At 40.5% G+C, this 19943-nt stretch overlaps 1 protein-coding gene across 16 annotated transcripts in view; it reads right to left on the reverse strand.

Moving 5' to 3' along the window:
* ENPP2 (ectonucleotide pyrophosphatase/phosphodiesterase 2) overlaps window positions 1-19943 on the reverse strand; it is a 116355-nt gene that overhangs the window by 15444 nt on the left and 80968 nt on the right. For 9 of the 16 annotated variants that reach the window (XM_070075432.2, XM_070075429.2, XM_089335630.1 and 6 more), the window contains 6 exons: window positions 15769-15800; window positions 14959-15086; window positions 12929-13016; window positions 12677-12764; window positions 11401-11585; window positions 7947-7998 (listed from right to left, as the gene is read on the reverse strand). In XM_070075432.2, the coding sequence (XP_069931533.1) occupies window positions 7947-7998; window positions 11401-11585; window positions 12677-12764; window positions 12929-13016; window positions 14959-15086; window positions 15769-15800 (573 nt within the window). The remainder of the gene's footprint in view (window positions 1-7946; window positions 7999-11400; window positions 11586-12676; window positions 12765-12928; window positions 13017-14958; window positions 15087-15768; window positions 15801-19943) is intronic. The other 7 variants (XM_070075433.2, XM_070075430.2, XM_089335631.1 and 4 more) reach the window with 1 other exon arrangement.

The following is a 19943-nucleotide window of genomic DNA, read 5'->3' on the forward strand; positions in this document are numbered from 1 at the left end:
ATCAAAATTCTTTGAGAAGCTATTCTCTTTCCATCTTTTAAAATTTTGATGCTTACCAAATACACTCCTCCAAACTCAAACTCAAGCCTGGCATATAATCAATTTTCAGTAAGAAGACAACAGAGTAGCAGTAATGTTTCTGCATGGGACTCCTCTGCTTAGAGCAGTTACTAAACAAAAGCTTTGGACAACATCCAGTCTCCACCAAATTTGGCTTTTCCTTCCGCCAGATCCCCTCAGTTCTTGGCATTCTTCAACACAACACTCCATTGCATGAGGTCTGATTTATTTGCAAAACCCTGCCCATGAACATTAATAGCAACTCCTTACAGTGATTACACGTTATTTCTAAGAATTAACAACATAAATAGCAACTCCATGTGATTTCCCATATTATTTCTTTTCTCTCTATGCGGCATTAACTTCTGCAGCCTTCATCACCTAGCTCCTTCCGGACTTATACATGGATGTATTCCCTCTCATCAAATATTTTCTGAGTACCCACTTGGTGCCAGCTTCAGGATGCAGGACGGAGACACTGGGCAAAGATGATGAAGATAAAGCTCTAACTCTCAAAGAACTTACAGTTCAACAGGAGACGAGAATGACACAAAGACCTGAGATGCAATGCAGTGAATCAAAGGCATCTACAGAGTACGGCAGGAACACAGAGGATGACGAATGTCACAAACAGGGTGACATGGCACCCGTCACGGTCTTTCCAGAGCATACGACGCTAACCCAGGATAACCTGTGCCTCAGTTTACATCAGTTGCCCTCCCACCCAAAGTGCATGACCAATAATATGGACACATAATCTGGCCTTTATTTGTAGAAGAGCCATGAGAAAGAAAGGGAAGGGGGCACAAGAATGAAGGGGACACCTGAAGAATCACTTTCTCCTGAAAATCCTCCCTGATGAAGCATCTATATTTCTGCTCACTCTTCCACTCTGCACAGAGAGAATCAATTTGCTTCAGACATTTGGGCTTCCAAGCTTCCAAGCTATTGTTATAACTGCAGTTTATGGCACACATTTAGGGCACAAATGTGTCCTTACCTGACTGACTTTTCTCAGCTGTGACTGAGCATGAATGGTGTAAAGAAAAAAAAATACAGCAGCTTCAATAGCCTGTTAAAATTCACCCAAGACTCAAACTGACCCAATGAATCTATCTAGATCTTCCTGAAGCTTAGATTTATCTAAGAGGTACAATAGTCTTGTGCAGTAAGAAATATGAATTTTTACATCCAGAATCAAAATCTATGATTTTGCCTTGTCATTTTACCCAAGCATCAGAGATCACAGGTTCTTGGCCAGAGCCTGGCTCCACTAGTTTTTAAGACATTTGGGGCTTGACACTCATAGCATTTCTGTTTAACTGAAAATCCCCCCTCAGGCCACAGAATGCACTTGGATGTCAGTCTGCATATGTTAAGATCTTTGTCTAGAGACCAGCAATCCTGGAGATCATGTGCAGACCTCCTCCTCTGCCACATGTTCCTGGGATTTCTTGAAGTGAATCTAGGGTAGTCGTCGTCTTCACAGAATTCCAGACAAGCCTTCATTCCACACCCCAGTTCCCTGTTTACAATAGTGTCTCTGGCATTTTCAGTACATGCCAAGGCCCTCCTCCAGATACCACATTTGGCCAAATCCTGTGAGACAAATCTTTTTAAGTGGTGTGGACTTCCCTAGCACTCATTCTTTTTGTTTTCCAGAACTTGGTCTTGCAAACTTGCATTTGTGTTTCTTTTCCCTCCTCAGTTTCCTGATTCATATTCCCACAGATTAGCTGGCTAACTTGGGAGCCACATGAAAATCTCTCCACGTTTTTTGTTTTGCTAAATGTTCACTACCACAATAATATGCTTTTCAATGTGACCACAAAATCTCTACCCAAGGTCTTTCCTGTTCCTGTCTGCTTTTCTCCTTTGCTTTACAAGTGACTACTATGATTCACTGCCATTTCAACCTTCCCATGGGATTCTATTTAATATCTCCATTCCTGCTCTGTTCTTCTTTAAAAAAAAAAAAAAAGATTTATTTGTTTGAAAGTCCTAGTCACAGAAAGAGAGAGAGAGACAGAGAGAGAGACACAGAGAGAGAGGTATCTTCATCCACGAGCTCATTCCCCAGATGGCTGCAATGGCTGCAAAGGCTCTGGCTGGGCCAGGCCAAAGCCAGGAGCCAAGAGCTTCATCTGGGTCTTCCACATGGGTGCAAGAACCCAACTACTTGGGCCATCATCTGCTGCTTTCTCAGGCCATTAACAGGGAGTTGGATCATAAATGGAGCCGCTGAAGCAATGAACTGACTCAATATGGGTGCGGGCTTTGCAGATGGTGGCTTTACCTGCTATGCCACAATGCCACCCTCCTATTCTTTTGTAACTCAACATCTAAAACATTATGCTAAAATTCATCAGCTGGCTAAATTCTGTAATAGGACAATAACTTTATGAGGATAGGAGTTTATATCTCACCGATCACTGAATCTCCAATACTGCCAATCATGTAATATCTATTTGGTAAATACTGTTTGATAAATGAATGACTGTCAGCCCTTAAGGCTTCCTGGTCTGGCTGAAAAGCCCGTGACAGCATTTCAGGCATAGAAAGCCAAGACCCTGAGGCAAAAAATGTTCTGTATGAAGGATCTCTGTGAGTGAGACCCCAGTGAAAAGAAGCAGCCATCAAAGAAGGACGTACTTTTCTCTAAAGGGAGAAGAGAACTTCCACTTTGCTGTGGCCATGTCCAATACTGATGGGGTTTGTGGACTCAAAAGGCTTCCATGGCCTAGGCAGCTCATGTCAAGAGCCTCGGGCAGTCACTGATGTCATAGATAAGAGTGTTAATTGTTAAATTAACAACAGGAGTCATTGTGCACTAACTCCCCATGCAGGACCTCTGTCCTCAATGAGTTGTATTGAGAGTTAACTGTAAAACCAGTTCTCAAACAGTTTTGTGTGTGTGTGTGTGTGTGTGTGCAAATTGTTGAAATCTTTACTTAGTATAGAGTTGGTCTTCTATGTACAAAGTTAATTGAAAACGAATCTTAATGGAGAATGGGACAGGCAAGGGGAGAGGGAAGAGGAGGGGTGGGAGGGTGGGTATGGAAGGAAGAATATTCTTATTACTTATGAAACATGTATTCCTTAAAAAATAAATTAAACATAGGTAAATGAATGGATGTTTTTGTTTTCTTTTAAAAGCACTGGCTTTGCATAAATGACCTGTCTCATCACCCTCATGGCTAGACTGGGCGGATCAGTATCTCTCCATTTCACCGATGAAGGAATTGGGGTTCAGGACTTATAGAAGATTATTCAGCTACACAGCAGCACCCAGGATCTGGGCCTCCATCCTCCTGCCCCACTCTCCTAGCCTGTGAAGCCACCTCCAGCCGGATACTGACTGCTGAGCTATTCCAGTGAGCGATATATTGCAAGAGGATTCAACCGCTCCTGAGCACGAGCTCTGCTTGGGTTATACCTGCCAGGAAGCAAATGAGGACAGCAGTCTGTATCAGAAACAGCTTCTAAACTTGGATAGGCCCTGAAATTCTCTCCTGACGTGCTCGCTCTTTCTGACTCTTGGAATAAGAAGCATTTTCAGAGGAAAGCATGTGGGCTTCAGTGTCATACAGGCCTGGAGTAAAATCAGCTCAGCCATTATAGCCCTGTAGCTCTGTACCTTAATCTCCCAAAGCCTCATATCTCACTGGAATGCTGCACTGCTCAGAGGCCAAACTTGGAAAGCACCTAGCTCAGTCGTGACCCAAAGAAGATGCAGCTGTAGTAACTGCTGTTGGTGTGAGCTTTGCTTCAACGTCAGCAAAGGATATTGGTAGGTAAAGCTTATTAAAATTCAATAACTGTCATCAAATTCATCTTGAAACCACTATAAATCATGAAGAGTTAGGCTATGCAATGATTTCTTTCAAGTCTTCACAAACATGCAAACACACACAGAAACATGAGTATATTTCTCTGTCTTTAGTACAACCAGAATCTCCAAAGAAGTAGCAAAAATGAGAAATAATTCAGACCTGAAAAGAGCTACAGAAGAGTTCCCCTCTCTGACCATATTCAGGCCTTTGAAAATAAAAGAATTACTATTGCTTAAGTTGCCTTTCTACCCAAAATGTGTGAAAAGAAACCAAACACCTCAGAAGTGTCAAAATGCTTTATGATTCCTTTTCTTACCACTAATCTAAGAACATATAAAACATTTTCACAGCAATGTAAGTAGAGAAAAGTGAAAAGAAATAGTATAATTATTCTTATAGTGAAAATTATACTAACTATAGTGTCAAAACTGCTTGCTGGGAGAGATTTAAAATTTTCTGCTTCAGCCATTTATTCATCTGTTGATTCAATGTCACAAGGAAATGAGATTTCATTGCACAGAAAGTTTGGCCAAGACATTAGGAACAGCAAACATAATGCAATTAAGATCCAGAATTTACCACATATCTAAGAATATTAAGACTTTAACAAACAGTTTCAATCACTGTTTTTTGAAGATTATATTTTTCTTAATCTTCATGTTAGTAAAGGATTTCATTCTATACCAGTTTCAATATTTATAGCAAAATATTGCCTGTGCTTAATCGAGGACACATCTCTCCTTTTTACCCTCACAGACCTCATGGGTTTCTTCACTACTGGTATGTGGGGCTTTTAAATGTGTTTTGTAAGAGGGTACATCAAAAAGTTCATGGGAAATGGAATTCAAAGATAAGTTAATTTGGATGCAAAAGGAGCTTGAAATCCATTCATAGTTTTTTTCATAATAAATACTTTCCAGGAAGTTTTTGAGGATTCTTCATTTGATCCAATTAAAAAAAATAAACTCATCTTTTCAATCCATTTTCCATAAACATTTTGAAACACCCTAGTAGAAATATATAGGTGACTATTTAGTATATGGCATCGAAAGAGCCACCTATGAATGTTGCAAGTAGGGAGTTTATGGGACATGGCTTGTTCTGAAAAATATGAACTATCTATGTATGTGTTCTTAAAAGCTAATGACAGGGGCCAGCGCTGTGCTACAGTGGGTTAATGCCCTGGTTTGAGGCACTGGCATCCCATATGGGCGCCAGTTCTAGACCCGGCTGCTCCTCTTTCAATCCAGCTCTCTGCTGTGGCCTGAGAGGGCAGTGGAGGATGGCCCAAGTTCTTGGGCTCCTGTACCCATGTGGGAGACCAGGAGGAAGCACCTGGCTCCTGGCTTCGGATTGGCGCAGCTCTGGCTGTTGCGGCCATCTGGGGAGAGAACCAGTGGATGGAAGACCTCTCTCTCTCTTTAACTCTTTCAAATAAATAAAATAAATCTTTTAAAAAAAAACTAATGATAAAAATAGTACAACTTTATATTTGTATAGAATTTTACATATATAAACCCTTTAAAAACCTCAAAAGGTATTTGAAGGTATCCACAAAGGGGAAGTAATTACTCTGAATGCAAGATGCACATGGACTCACACACATGGGGAGTCTCACTCACAAGGTTCTACTGTTGTGGAGCAGACACTTAATATTTAAGTAAGAGACTGGATTTGTTATACAAGTGACTTCAAGAAAGAAACACTGCAGCTGAAGAAATGACTGAGATCAAACCCTTACAGAGACAAAGACTAAGAGAAAGAAACAGAAGTGAGAACATTGAGTTTATACGTATTACAGAATTAAAACAAGAAAATGAATGTCCTACACATAGTAAGACAAAGATATATGACTATAATTATTTTTATTTCATACAGTGCTTCCAAAGTCCCTCTCTCAACATCAAAGTCTGTTCCCACTAGGCTGTAAGCGGACCAAGGTCCTGTGTTACCATGGTTCTCCCCTATTATTTGACATCATCCTTTTGAAGCCCTGAGTTGGTTGGAAATTCTCAGTTTCACAATTGTCTCAGAGAAACCAGAGTTTCTCTTCCAGGGTGTGCATATAATAAATGCTTGCTGAAGGATCCCATGAGGGTCCATTTCCACGTAAATACGTAAGTTTGTGTATTAAAGCTTAACTTTAAGTGTCAGTGGTACAAAAAGACATTTCAGTGGTATAAACAAGAACCTTTCTGCTCATATCTGGGCACAGCATTGCAGAGGTGATGTCACACTGCTCCTCCTAGCCCTGAGAATCTGATTCACAAAGAAAATGCCTGTTGCTTTCACGCTCAGAGAAGTTTGAGGCTAGTGTTTATGCTGAATTGTGGAGCTGGTTTTGTCACAAGCGCTACACTGTTACCAACAAACTAAATTTTTTTCTCAGATGGAAATGTTTTAGTTTCAGGAAAAGCCAGAGTTTGAATCAGCAAAAACAGGGAGTTCATTAAAAGTTATCATGAACAATCTCTTTAGTGACTTTTGGAAGAGAACATCTCAGTACTAGCTCTCTGCCTCGTTAATTGACTAAATGAGATGCTCAAATCACGAACCTCTTCACCCCTTGCCTCTGGAAAATCCCAGTTTTTAAAATTATGACAATCCAGTCCTCTAGATGTTAGGTAACACACATTTCAAATCCCTTGTAGAGTTGGTGAAGGATTTGTGTCCTATCTTTAAAGCGAAGTCCTATCTTCAAAGCTGGCTTCATCCCATTATGTGTTTCATCCCATTATGTGCTGCACAGTCTGTGTTCTGTGTTCAAAGGGAAAAGGGGGAGGGTGGTGATGCAGAAAAGGAAGAAGGAGGCAGATGAAGATCTTTATAAAGAGGAAAAATAAGTCAAGTAAATAAAATCTACTGGTTTCCTCTACCTCTATTTAATCAGATTGGAAACAGCGCATGTGATAAACAGAACCATATGTAAGCTAAGGACTCAAGAGATGTTCTCAGGGGAACCAGACCATGTGCATCTTTACTGCATGGTTGGAACTGCTGTAATTGAGTTCCATCTGTTTTTTTAAGACACTTTTAAGCATCCCTGGCTGTTACAACAACATATCCATCTACTGTAATAACCTGTATAGGTTCCCCCTCTTTCTATTTTCTCCTAATTCTATGGAACTTCAAAATCAGAAGAAAGAGCTTGTGTGATAGATTGTGTTACAATTCCTAATTATTTACCATGTCCACCCACTGGCATGTGACTTGCAGGATAAAAATCCCTGCAGAAAGACTGTCATGTGCTCAGTTTTGGCCAGTAAACTATGAATGGAAGTACCATATGCCTCATAAAAGCAGGAGCACTAAGAATCAGTACACAGTCCCACCGTGTCCCTTCTCCCTCTGCCATGAGCAAGGAAGTTCAGTTCCAAATAGGAGCTCCTCCTTCAGCCTGGATTCCAAAATAAAGTGTACACAGGGACAAAGCAGCACTTGGTCTATAGTCAGCAAACTGAAATATGAGCAACAAACACATTTTTTTGCATACAAATCACTAAGATCCTTTGTTGTTGTTACTATATCACAAGCTTGCAAAAATTCATTAATACATGCTTGTTATCATTGGATGGAAAATAAGAAGAGAATGAGTTAGGGCTCAAGATGATCTTTCCTGTGAAGAGAAAGATCTGATTTTATCCATTCTTATTTCTCCCACCATGACATGCACACTCACTCTCCAGGCAGCTGAGCCTCCATGTAGGTACCAGCTGCCATTATTTATAATTGTGATTACCATTCCCTTCACAGGCATTCTCATGATAAATTTATGGCCCATTGAAAACACAATGGATTGCCTGTTTTTCAGAGGGTTTAAACACTATTGAGGAAAACAAAAAAGCTACTGGAATTTTTCTATAATTCAACTAGAATTTTAGGTATGTAGAATAAATGAATACCCTTAGCCAGATAGATCCAAAAATCAGTTGGCAATCCAAATTTGAATATTAAAATACTGTTCTTATACTATGAAGTAAATGAGAATTCTCTTCAATATTTGAAATCTAGAAAACAAAATTTATCTGATTTTTTTTTCTAGCAACTTCTTACCTTCTGTAGACCCTTTTGTATGAAGGCGTTTGTTGAGCTCATCCAATTTGTTCTTCATATGGGAAAACCAGAAAAGACAAAAGGAAAGCAAATCAGAAATACTCCTCTCATCTGAATCCGCTCTACTTAGCAACCTGCTAAATCCCAAAAAGTGTCATAAACTTTGTCACTATCATAATCTTTTGTGAAATTACTATTTTCTCTCAAATACACAATCTGAAAGAGCTCCCCTTCCTATAAATTTTGTGACTGTGAACATCTTCTTTAATCTGTGACTCTATTTTTTTTCTTAAGACTATGAATAATCATGTTGGTGATGATAATGATTTGGCCACACATCTATAAAATAATCAGATTAACTCCAGGTTCACAAAAGCACCAAATTGATTTATAAAATTTTTCTAAAGCTAGAAAGAAATGACTCAGCAATTTTGAAAAGTAGTGAATCGGCAACTCTACCCTTCACTATACATCTGAGAGTATACTCTATCATAAGTGGATAAGAAGACATTTGCAGTATGCCTGCGTAGCACTATTCATAATAATTAATGTTGGAAATAGTCAAATGTTCTCAAATAAGTAAATGAATAACATCATTATGGTATATTTAGAGAATCAAATATTAACTATTATCGTAAAAATCAGTGAGCTAAAGCTTCATATATTAATATACATAAATGTGTCTCAAAAATATATAATGATGAATAATCTACTTGCAGGTACATATAATATATATATATAGCATAATAGCATTTATATAAAGTTTATAATATGCAAAACTATACTATAGGTTCTTTAGGAAGCCACACATGTACTAATCCTTACTTATATGTTATTTAAGAGATACAGGAATATGGAGTAGAAGTACAGAAATATGCATGAAAATTATACACACTATATTCAGGATATATTCACACTGATAACATCTGGGTAGGAAGAAAGGGTCAGGGAACATATGGAGCCTTCCCTGAATCTATAATGCTTTCTTTATTATGAAGTGTGGAAGTGTTGATTTTATTCATCTCTACATTTTTTTTCAGTATGGATAAATTATATTTTTTAAAGAAAAATGGGGTACTCTGTGGCATAGTGGGAGAAGCTGCCACTTGCAACAGCAGCATCCCATGTGGGCACCTGTTTGTGTTCTGGCTGCTCCACTTCCAATCCAGCTCCCTGCTAATGAACAGAAATGGAAAATGGCCCATGTGTCTGGGACCCTGCCACCCACAAGGGAGACCCACATGAAGCTCTGGGCTCCTGGCTTCAGCCTGACATAGCCCCAGCCATTGCAGCCATCTGGGGAGTGAACCAGCAGACAGACGATCTCTCTCTGTTTCTCCCTCTTTTTCTATAACTCTGACTTTAAAAGAAATAAACAAATCTTTTAAACAAATTTGAAAAGAAAATGAAAGTAGCCTTTTAGAGAAACTCATAGACAAATAAAGACAATTCAGAAATTCTCTAACATAGTTTAAGACAAGAGATTCAAAATATTTCTGTTCTCTAGAAGAAAGATGATTCAGAAAATATGATACAAACAATAGATTCCTCTAAAATTATATGTGGGATCCTTGTCACAAGGCCACTTTAAGTTGACTTTGGCAGCTCAACTCGTTCCCACTACAGGCTGAGCACTACCTACTTATAATAATGAGTTTCCTTAGTTCTTGGTAGGCACACGAGAAGGAAGGAGAAGAAAAAAGAAACAGGGGAGAGGGAAGAACAAACTGAATCTTTCAAATGGTGAGTGTCCCAGACTGTGGCTCCTAGGTCACAAGAAATCCTGAAAGGTAGCAAATGATGGAGAAGAGGATAGGGCAATAGGAAAATTACTTTGCATTTTTCTGAGGCCTAAAAGAAAAATCATACTTCTATACCTAATAAAAGCAAACATGTAAAAATATCAGATTTCTTTGCTTTGGGCTGGTATTACATCAATTCATTGTAGTAACATTGGCTAATTCCTGCTATTAGAAGCACTGATGACTTTAGAGGTCTTTCATCAATATAAAATTCAATAGAAAAGTTATTGCTAATCCTTGTAGCTTATTTGGTATTCAGAAACTGTCCATACATGGCCTGATGGGTTGTCTCTGTTCATATCACCAGCAATTCATCCACGCTGCATCCTTCCCCACTCTGCTCTGTGTTCTGGGAACTGACTTCTAGAGATGTTTCGAAGATACACCTGCAGGTCAGGCATTTAGCCTAGTTGTCAAGGATTCTATGTCCCACATTAGAGCACCTGGGTTTGATACTTGACTCTGGCTCCTGTAGGTTCCTGCTAATGCAGACCCTGAGAGGCAGTGGTGATGGCTCCAATAATTGGGTTCCTTGCATTGAGTTCTCAGCTTTGTGGCAGGCATCTGGGGAGTGAACATGTGGATGGACTAACAGACTCTCTCTCTTAAAAAAAAAAAAAGTGTTTTTGCCACTTGCTGTCTGGGCTCCAACAATAGGATCCACCTGCAGGGGACTAGAGGTAAGAGAAGCATGTTGCTTCCCTTGCACCCTCCATACCCAGTTTTGATGCATTAGTTGCACTCATCTACTAAATACAGAGGTTCTCACCAATCCAAGCCCTTCTCCAAGTCCTCGCATCTTGCTCCTTTCCTTCCACCTCCAGTCCTTGGAGGGTTCTCTGCTAACTCCAAGGCACTTCTCCATTACTCACTGGCTTCATTCCTCCCTGTTGAGCTTTTGTAAATAGTTCTCATGAAACATAATTGAAGCAATCTCTTTAAACTCTCCTTCACTCCATGGGCCACCTGTTTCCTGGCCAAAACCATGATTAATAGACATGTGATCCATAGGGAAATGAATAAATAAAAATAAAGAGTGTGGTTGAGAATTCACTCCACAGAACAGCATCATGAATTCTACATTTTGCCCTTCATTCTTTACACCTGTGCTATTCTATACGGAAGTTAGGAAGCACAGACAACTCTTTGATTTAAAGTAATTAAATTAAAATTTTAGTTCCTCAGTCACACTAGCCAGCTACCAATTTGGACAGCAGAGATATAGACCATTTCCAATGCTAGCCTAGAAAGCTTTATTGGGCAATGTTATTATATACCCAGCAACTGTTTCTTTTTCTTTTTCTTTTTTTTTTTTTGTTTCTTTTTTTGACAGGCAGAGTGGACAGTGAGAGAGAGAGACAGAGAGGAAGGTCTTCCTTTGCCGTTGGTTCACCCTCCAATGGCCGCCGCGGCCGGTGCTTCTCCTGGTCTCCCATGGGGTGCAGGGCCCAAGTACTTGGGCCATCCTCCACTGCACTCCCTGGCCACAGCAGGGAGCTGGCCTGGAAGAGGAGCAACCGGGACAGAATCCGGCGCCCCGACCGGGACTAGAACCCGGTGTGCCGGCACCGCAAAGCGGAGGATTAGCCTAGTGAGCCACGGCGTCGGCCCCAGCAACTATTTCATATGATGAATACAAAGATTATTTCTACCTTGGGCTCTACCTTATCATCACAGGTGCAGCCTAGGTCAAAATCAGACTGAAGGTACATAATCCCTGGATAACTGGGCCTAGTGACCTCCTCTGGCATGGTTGGCCTGAAAGTATTGACACGCAGGAGATGATTCAAACTTCCATGAGTTCCATTATTAGGAGCTGGCTTCAATCCCAGAAGATCTGATGAAAAGAAAGAAAAGAGGCCAGGTGTTAAATGTTCTCTGATTACAGATGGTGAGACTTTCACTGTCAAATGGTCTGAAGGCTAAATACAAATCAGAGTTGACTAAAAAGAGATTTGGATGGCAAGAAACACCTCTGTACCTACAGAACCATTCTGGCTTGACCATGTCTTCTGATAGCTTCTTGAAATAGCCAGGTCCATTGTTTGACAATGAATAAGTCCCAAAATGAGTGAAGGCACAGTACCCTAATAATAGTTACTGCCTGTGTCTGTGGTAGTTATAACTCAAGAACTATCGTTGTCAGTATCACTGCTTTTCTGCACTTCTCCAGGTTTTTTTCATCCCAAATCTTGAAATGGGACTTATAATCAATAAATGACCACAAGTCTGCCCTCTAATGCACTCTACAGAAGTGTGGGGACAAGAGGAAACTTTGGCTGTGTGCCTTGAATCACCGCTGTGAGATGAACAGGCTGATTTCATAGCAAGTGAATGGTTGCCAAGTGGGCATACAGTGACTTGTCTAAGCTGAGAGGCAGGACAGGGGAGAGCTAGCAGCCAAGATGGGAAAAGAACCCAGGAGACCCGACTTGCAGGCTCCCCCTCTAACCACCAGACTGGCACTCCCTTACTAAATAGGAAAAGTTGTCCTCATTCAGCAACTGAAAGCTCAAGGAAGAAAAATAATTAGGAGCACATAAATAGCTGGCCAGGATGCAAGTTGGCAAAATTGTAACTGGGCTGCAACGCGAGAGCTAGAGGTGGGAGAAAGCTCTGTGCGGAACTCTTGCTTCATCAGGTCTCTGACCAGTGGTGTCAAACTGTAATGCTATGTTGGATCAGCCAGAGGCTGCCAACAGCAACACTATGAAAACTCCCCATTAGTCAACTGTTCAAGGAAGACAAAGAAGCCTTAGAAGGGGATGATATTCTGCCCTTTGAACCATTGGGCAAGTTACCACATTCTTCTGCAGGGAGAGGAGGTGGTCCCGGAAAATAGGCACCTCATTTTTTTCTCTGACATTGAGGAACTTCACAAATTAACTAAGGATTGTTTCATTGGTTTTGATTCAATAAGGGACTTACCACACATAACATTGTAAAGTTCAATGTTTTCAAATGGAGGCACTTTAGTCTTGTACTTAAATGTTGGGCCATAACCTACAAAAACAGTCTTCCACAAGAAAAGAAAACAAGCAAAAAACAATTAAAAACTCCGGATATCTGGTAGCAACCCTTCCTCCTTTATAAATTCTACATAACTTCACTCACACCCCATTTCCCAGCCCATTTAAGAATAACCAAAACACAGGTTCCGTTCACAGTCTGTAGTCATACCTGCATGCTGTTGACCTTGTTATCAAATCCATGGTCTCCCTGGAAAAAACATTTTCCTGATGGCTTCTTATAAACATCCAAAGGTTTCCTACATTGAAAAGATTGTTGGATCAGTCAGGATTCCTCAGAAAATCATTCAGATAAAAAGCCAATTTCAGGAGACAAAGACTCTCTTAAAAAAAAGTTTTGAAAGCCTGTTTGTCTCTCTTTCAATTGCATCATCATTCGGGTCATGATGAAAAGATGCTTCTGTTCATTTCTCCAAGTGCCTTGGTGCTGACTAGCACCCAGGTTAAATGAGGACCCATGAGGAGAAGCCATGGTGCCCTCCTCATGCCTCATGCTGATGCCGGGCAGAACACTTGTCACAGGTAATGTTCCACCATACGATCCTGTTGGGCTGGTTCACTTTTACAGACCCCTCACTAGACTCCAAATCAAGACATCATAGATACTTTTTAATGTATTATGTTTAATCAATGAATGCAGATCTGTATTATATGAAAACGTTTGTACAAATTTACCTATAATACAATTAAAGTACTACTGCGGGGTTAATTAACGGTAATAGTGACCTTTCAAGAGCCTAGTCTCATTGAGCAATATCCCTGTTTAGAAATAGAAAATGGAAACATGGCTCTTTAGGCATGAAAACAATTTGATCTTCCCTTTTCGACCAGGACGACATCTTTTGCATAACTGTCATGTGGCTTGGAAAAAAAAACTTTTGATGGTTATTAATACAAATATTGCTTGTATGCCTACAAGGTCCATGACACCGAAGTAAAGCACTTATGAAAGACAAAGAAATATAACAAGTGGTTTTCTACTCTTAAAAAAAGTACCTTGGGTTTAGGGTAATAAGCTATGTATTTATAATAATTCAACAATGCAAGCATTAAGTTAAAAATATTTACTGCTAATTAAAATATCTGGCTTTGGTCTACACTAATTTGCTCAACTGTCATCATCTTTCACTTCTATTCAGTTTCTGTGTTTTCTTCATATAAAATCATCAACTGTGCCAAATTTACTTTTTCTTCCAAGTTGCCCCATTCATATAAGACCCTGCAGAGGACATAGTCAGCCAAGTCATTTTGGTCACTTCTCTGTCACATATCCATGAGGATTGTTCAAGTGTATTCTAAATGATTCCAATCATTTCCTTCAGCATCTCCTATAATTAAATTATATCTACTCCATGTACAGTTATAGTAGGATATTTATCTATTGGTCACATGTGCCTAAGTGTTCAGTATTGATTAAAGTTCCTACAGGATCTACATTTGTCTCATTATCTTCTCTCCCTTGTAAACCCATCGGAGTATCTAGCTAGAAAATATGTAGTAGCATAGCTATTCAATTTTTGCTTCATACTGATTCCCAGCACTTTTCTTAAACACAAAGTTAGAGCAAGGTGAGTGCTAAAGGGCTGCTTCCAGGTCTGTGTGAAAAACGATAAACAATTAGTGAGTACAGTCTCCAGACATATCCTACATCAGATTCTAAAGCAAGGAAACGTCTCTTTCAAATGGGGGAATCTTCCATAGATCAAAAGAAGGTAAACATAGGAATTATTTAAATCAATATAAAATATGTCCATGGTAACAGAGGTTTTAAGATTAACAACTTTTCTAAAGTCCTCTATAAATGTTGTTACAGGCAATTTCTTGTCAACTAAGACCCAATCAGTCCAGTGTGCTATGGCAATGTGGCAAGATCCCAATTAGACTTTTGATTTCTTCAAGTAACAAAAATAGAGGCTACAACGTAAATTCAAAAACTGAAAGACACACGTACACACACACACACAGAGTTGCCCTGGGACTACAGAGACACTTCAGGGTGATGAGACTCAACACAGAGATGTCCCGTCACAGTCCCAGTGGCTTATCTAGCATGCACAATCTTTGGAAAGAGTGAGGTTTCTGAGATTTCTTTTAATGTCAGCTGAAGACCTTAAGGCATTTTCAGTTGCCAAAGAGGTAATTGTGAAGATGAGAAACAGAGACAGCCAATCTCCAAGTTACCTTGCAACATGCCATCTGCGTTCCACCAGTAAATGGATATCCTCAATTCTTCTGTTGTTGGCATAGTGCAAACGTTTGGGAAGGTGCTGCTTCAAGTAAGGTTTAAAGTGCTGATCTGGCTTTTTACACTGGAAAAAAAAAAAAAAGAACATGGAACTGGGCCTTGAGATGGGGTGTCATCTAGAAAAAGTCCTGTTTTCCTCTCTAGGAAGTTGAAGGAGGCTTTAGGCCAAACAAAAGGCTGATTCCTGAATAAGTGGACTTTGATTCACCTCTATCAGATCATACATGCTGAAAACAAAAGGGTTCAAAAGGGATTAGATAGCTTTGGAGAAGATACGCCAGGCTAGAAGAGAGGAGTGAGGAATTCTAAGACACATTCCTGACTCATGAGACCACAACTGAGGGCAAAGTCAAACTCCCAGGCCCTTCCCCAACTGCTTCAAGTCGAGGGCTGGGAGGTGGAGCAGGAAGAGATGAGCATGTACAGGCCTATCTGATTGCATGCTCAAGTGCTTTAAGGTCTCTACCCTGAATGGGGGAACAATGAAACAGAGAAAGCAAACATTTGTTTAACCATGAATGAATCCTTTTCAGTTCTCAAGGAAAGATCAAATATTCTCGGGTTATATCATTGCCAAGACCATTAGGGAGCCTGCAGCAGTCCACAAAGCAGAAGTTTTGAAAGATCTGAAGGAAACAGATACACAGGGTGGCAGAGCAATAGGGAGAATGTTCCTCCATCCCCCAGGGGAAGCAACCACAGAAGGTGATGCATAGAAGCTGCTTCCTGTAATTTCCAACACTTACCGTGAGATTAGCAATGATCGCTTTAGGGTCATCTGTTCAAAGAGAAAAGGAAATTGATTACCAAAGAAATGACAATAGACACAGAGAAATATTTTTTGCAGAAAAAGATTCAATTTTTCCCCTACCTCTCCCCACCCCACCTTCCAGAGGAACTATCACCTTAGTGTTTTGTTTTAAAAAAGATAGGGGCATTCAAATGTGTGGGGGGAGGGAGGGGAGGGTGGGAAGTATCACTGTGTTCCTAAATCTGTACATATGAAATACATGAGACTCATATAACGTAAATAAATTAAAAAAAGAAAAGAAAACACAGGGGCAGGCATTTGGCCCAGCTATTAAGATGCCATTTGCAATCCCCATGTCCCATATCCAGAGTGCCTGGGTTGAAATCTCTGCTCCTGATTCCAGCTTCCTGCTTATGTGCACCCTGGGAGGCAGCAGGCATTGACCAACTCGCTGCATCCCTGTCACTCACATGGAGACCTGGACTGAGTTCCGGGCTCCCAGCTTCAGCCTGGTCCATCACTGGCTGTTGCCGGCACTCATGGAGTGAAACAGCGGAGGGGAGTTAAAAATTTTTGGAGGCAAAATAAGCTTATTGTTTAATTCTATTTTATGTGACATTCTTGAAGTCCCCTCTTATAACTGTGTGTGGGTATTTAAAATTTCAGTTAAGTAGAATGCAGCTAAACAAGTCCTGTGATAAATTTCCCAACCAGATCCAGAGTTCCACTTCTCCAAGGGAAACACTCCTTCCACAGCACCAGGACACTGCTAGGTAGTTTGCTTCTTCAAGTTCCCTCAAACGGTTCCTGTATAGCATCTAGGCCTAGGTTATTTGCAATTTAACATGAGAAGTTAAACCGGACAGGGGCAGGCACTGTGGCACAAAGGGTAAAGCCACTGTCTGCAGTGCTGGCATCCCATATGAGTGCTGGTTCATGTTCTGGTTGCTCCACTTCCAATCCAGATCCCTGCTAAGGATCCTGGGAAAAGCGGCAGAAAATAGCTTAAGTACCTGAGTTCCTGCACCCATGTGGGAGACCCAGATGGGAGTTTCTGGATCCTGGCTTCCGCCTGGCCCAGCCCTGGCTATTGCAGACATTTGGTGAGTGAGTGAGCCTGTGAATGGAAGATCTCTCTCTCTCTCTCTCTCTGTCGCTCTCTGCCTCTCTACCTCTCTCATTCTCTCACTCTCTTCCCTCGTCTCTCTATAACTCTTACTTTCAAATAAATACATAAGTAAATATTTTTAAAAAAGAAATCAAACTGGACATTTGGGGTTTGAGCATAACTTCCTGTTTATCTGCATATCTTTGAAACAAGTCATCATCCACTGTAAGATAAATCTTAATGCACTGAGATTTTTTTTAAAAGATTCTTTCCTTGGTAATAGCACTGTGTCTAATTATATAGGTAGCTGCTCCTTTCCAGCCATAGACACGCATATGTACATAACTCCTTCACTTTTACTACAAATAAACAAAGGATATTTTAGTCAATACACTGAACTAGCTAAAAGCAAAACAATGCAAATGATGGCTCTACATAAACAGGATTGTGTTATCTGAAAGCCTCCTTTTCAGGGGTGGGGGGAGTCGTAGGGAGAAAGAGGAGACTGTGTTTTGTTTTCGAAAAGTTTGCCACAGTATGTCATTATAGAATCAGCAGAGAAGGAAAGCAGAGTTCAGAGGATATATCAACAGCCAGAATGCAGCCCTCCCTGGAACATAAACACCAGTGGAGTAGGCTTGGTCCCCACCATTTGTTGCCATATCCCTGGTGCCTGGTGCATAGTAGACACTCAATAATGTTTGTTAATACATATTAATACATATCTGCTCATATTTGTTGGAAATGCATGAATAATCGTGCCTTGCTGTACACTTTTACATACTCTAAAAACCGTTCTCAGAATCTCAGGTCTTCATCTCTCATTTGATTACTATTTATAGCCCTTGCTGTTGGACTATGGTCTTTTTACTTTTTATTTGTTGAACTCTTTATTTAGTAGACCCATTAAACCTTTCATTATAATATAAATTAAAAATGTTATTTCAAAAAAATGAAAACTATTAAATTGAAAAAAAAAATTTGGTCCTAAAGCCATGAAATCCAGTTAAAATGTGGACTCCGTTCTACTTAGATTAGGGTTAAATTTTAGTTGCGTTACAAAGTAAACAATAGTAGTAACAATAATGATTAACCTGAATTGAGTCTACTCCATGCTCTTATCGCTTTATAAGAGCTTTGGAGGCACTTACTCTCTGGTCATTCACAGCAACTCCATCATGTGCTAGTCAATCTTCATTATGCCAATAGTCTTTAAAGTTTTGCCCCTTGAAAGACAGAGAGACAGACAGAGAGGCCAGAGGAGAGCCCCCATCTGTTGATTGACTCAGAAAATGCCCTATACAATCTAAAACCAGGAGCCAGGACCTTAATCCAGGTCTCCCACATGGATAGTAGGAACCCAATTACTTGAGCAATCACCACTGTCTACCAGGGGCTGCATGAACGAGAAGTTGGAGTCAGGAGCTGGAACTAGGTTTTGAACCCAGATCCTTGGGAATATAGGATGCGGGCTTCTTAACTGCTAGGCAATAACCCTTCCCCTACTAGGCCTACAGAAGATAGAGAAGCTTGCACAATGGGACTACTCGTCCATCCCAAGCAATCTGACTGAACAAGCCATGCTTTAAATCTTTACACTCTTTAGCCTCATAAACAGTACTCCTCAAAGGAACCAAAGACAATAAGTTCATGGTCTTTGATAACGAAAAGAAATAAATAACACAGGGCAGTCCTCTACATAGATAAATCCCAGAGAGTTACTAGGAAATCACATATGCCTGAGTCCATGTTTGGGACCCCAGATCCTTCGGTTGTGAAGTGCTCACTGCTGTCATGCTAACAGTCTCCATATTGTGTGAGGAAAGGGCAGCCATTAAGAATCTGCACATCTGGGTTCAAATCCCAGCTCTGCCACTAACTGTCACCTTCTTTCATCCTTCTTTGATCTTGATTTTACTGCGTGTAAGCAGATAATAACACACACCTTACAGGGCCATTGGAAGGGTTAAATAATGTATACATTATTATTATTTATATTATTCAATATTAGATATATACAGCTGAAAGAGTGAGCAGCCAAGGCAGCATCATCATAGCTAACGTTTACATGGTTCTGACTATGTGCTAACCATAACCTATTACATGCACACAATCTCTTACTGAATCGTCCCAAGAATCCTTCTTTTGCAGATGAGGAAGCTGACACGCAGGGTGCTGACGTAGCTTCTCCTGTGTTACAGTGAGTCCTGTGAGTACCTGACACTACCGGGTTTAGAACCCAGACTTCCTACCACTGTTGTCTGTGTTCTTCAGCACTCTGTGCTACTGTCTCCCACACTATGGAACCACATAGGAGGCTGGTGAAGAACAAAACATCTCCTCCTTGGGAGTTATTTTTTCATTTCCCCTGCTCCTGGAAAGTTTTTCCTCCCCTGAAAATAACCTCCCCATGACATTTATTGATATCAGAAATGCTTTTCAAAACGGAAAACATCTTTCTTGCGTAAGCCCAAACACGCAAACACTAAACTCAAGAGGTACGGTCATGACTTTCACCCAGTCGGTGCCGAGGGCCTGCCTATCTCAAATGAGCAGAGGAGAGAGGATACAGAGGCCAGGATGAGCCACAGAAAAGAGAAAGCAGGAACACCAATACTTTGTTTATTTCACAGCGTTGCCTGGAGCTGACCTTGGGACATTTCCCATTTGTGTTGACTCAGGAACATAATGTGGGGAAAGCTTAATTTCCCAAAGTCTTAAGCTTAGTGTCAATGGTTTCTTATTCCCAAAGCTAAAAATGTGAAGGCATTACGATTTTTTCAAAAATGCAGCATGTCTCCAGGAAGTCTATGGACTTCTCAAAAGCTAGGTGGGCAGCTAAAAGTCTTAGTCCACAACTGTATTTATGGAATGTCATAAACTGAATGTGCATAACCGAAGAGACAAGATGATGCCCATTTGTTTTATTTCTAATCTTTTGTAACAGCTGCCTCTTCCCAAAGACCTAGCACTTTGTCCTTCTGGGTGCTTGCACACGTGGGAAGACCCTCCCCTCCCTTCCCCATGCTGCAACAAGGCTTCTAAGAACCTTCAGGGACTGA

Source organism: Oryctolagus cuniculus, chromosome 6, assembly GCF_051225735.1.
Source record: "Oryctolagus cuniculus isolate XC-2025 breed Fujian yellow rabbit chromosome 6, ASM5122573v1, whole genome shotgun sequence".
NCBI lineage: Eukaryota > Metazoa > Chordata > Mammalia > Lagomorpha > Leporidae > Oryctolagus > Oryctolagus cuniculus.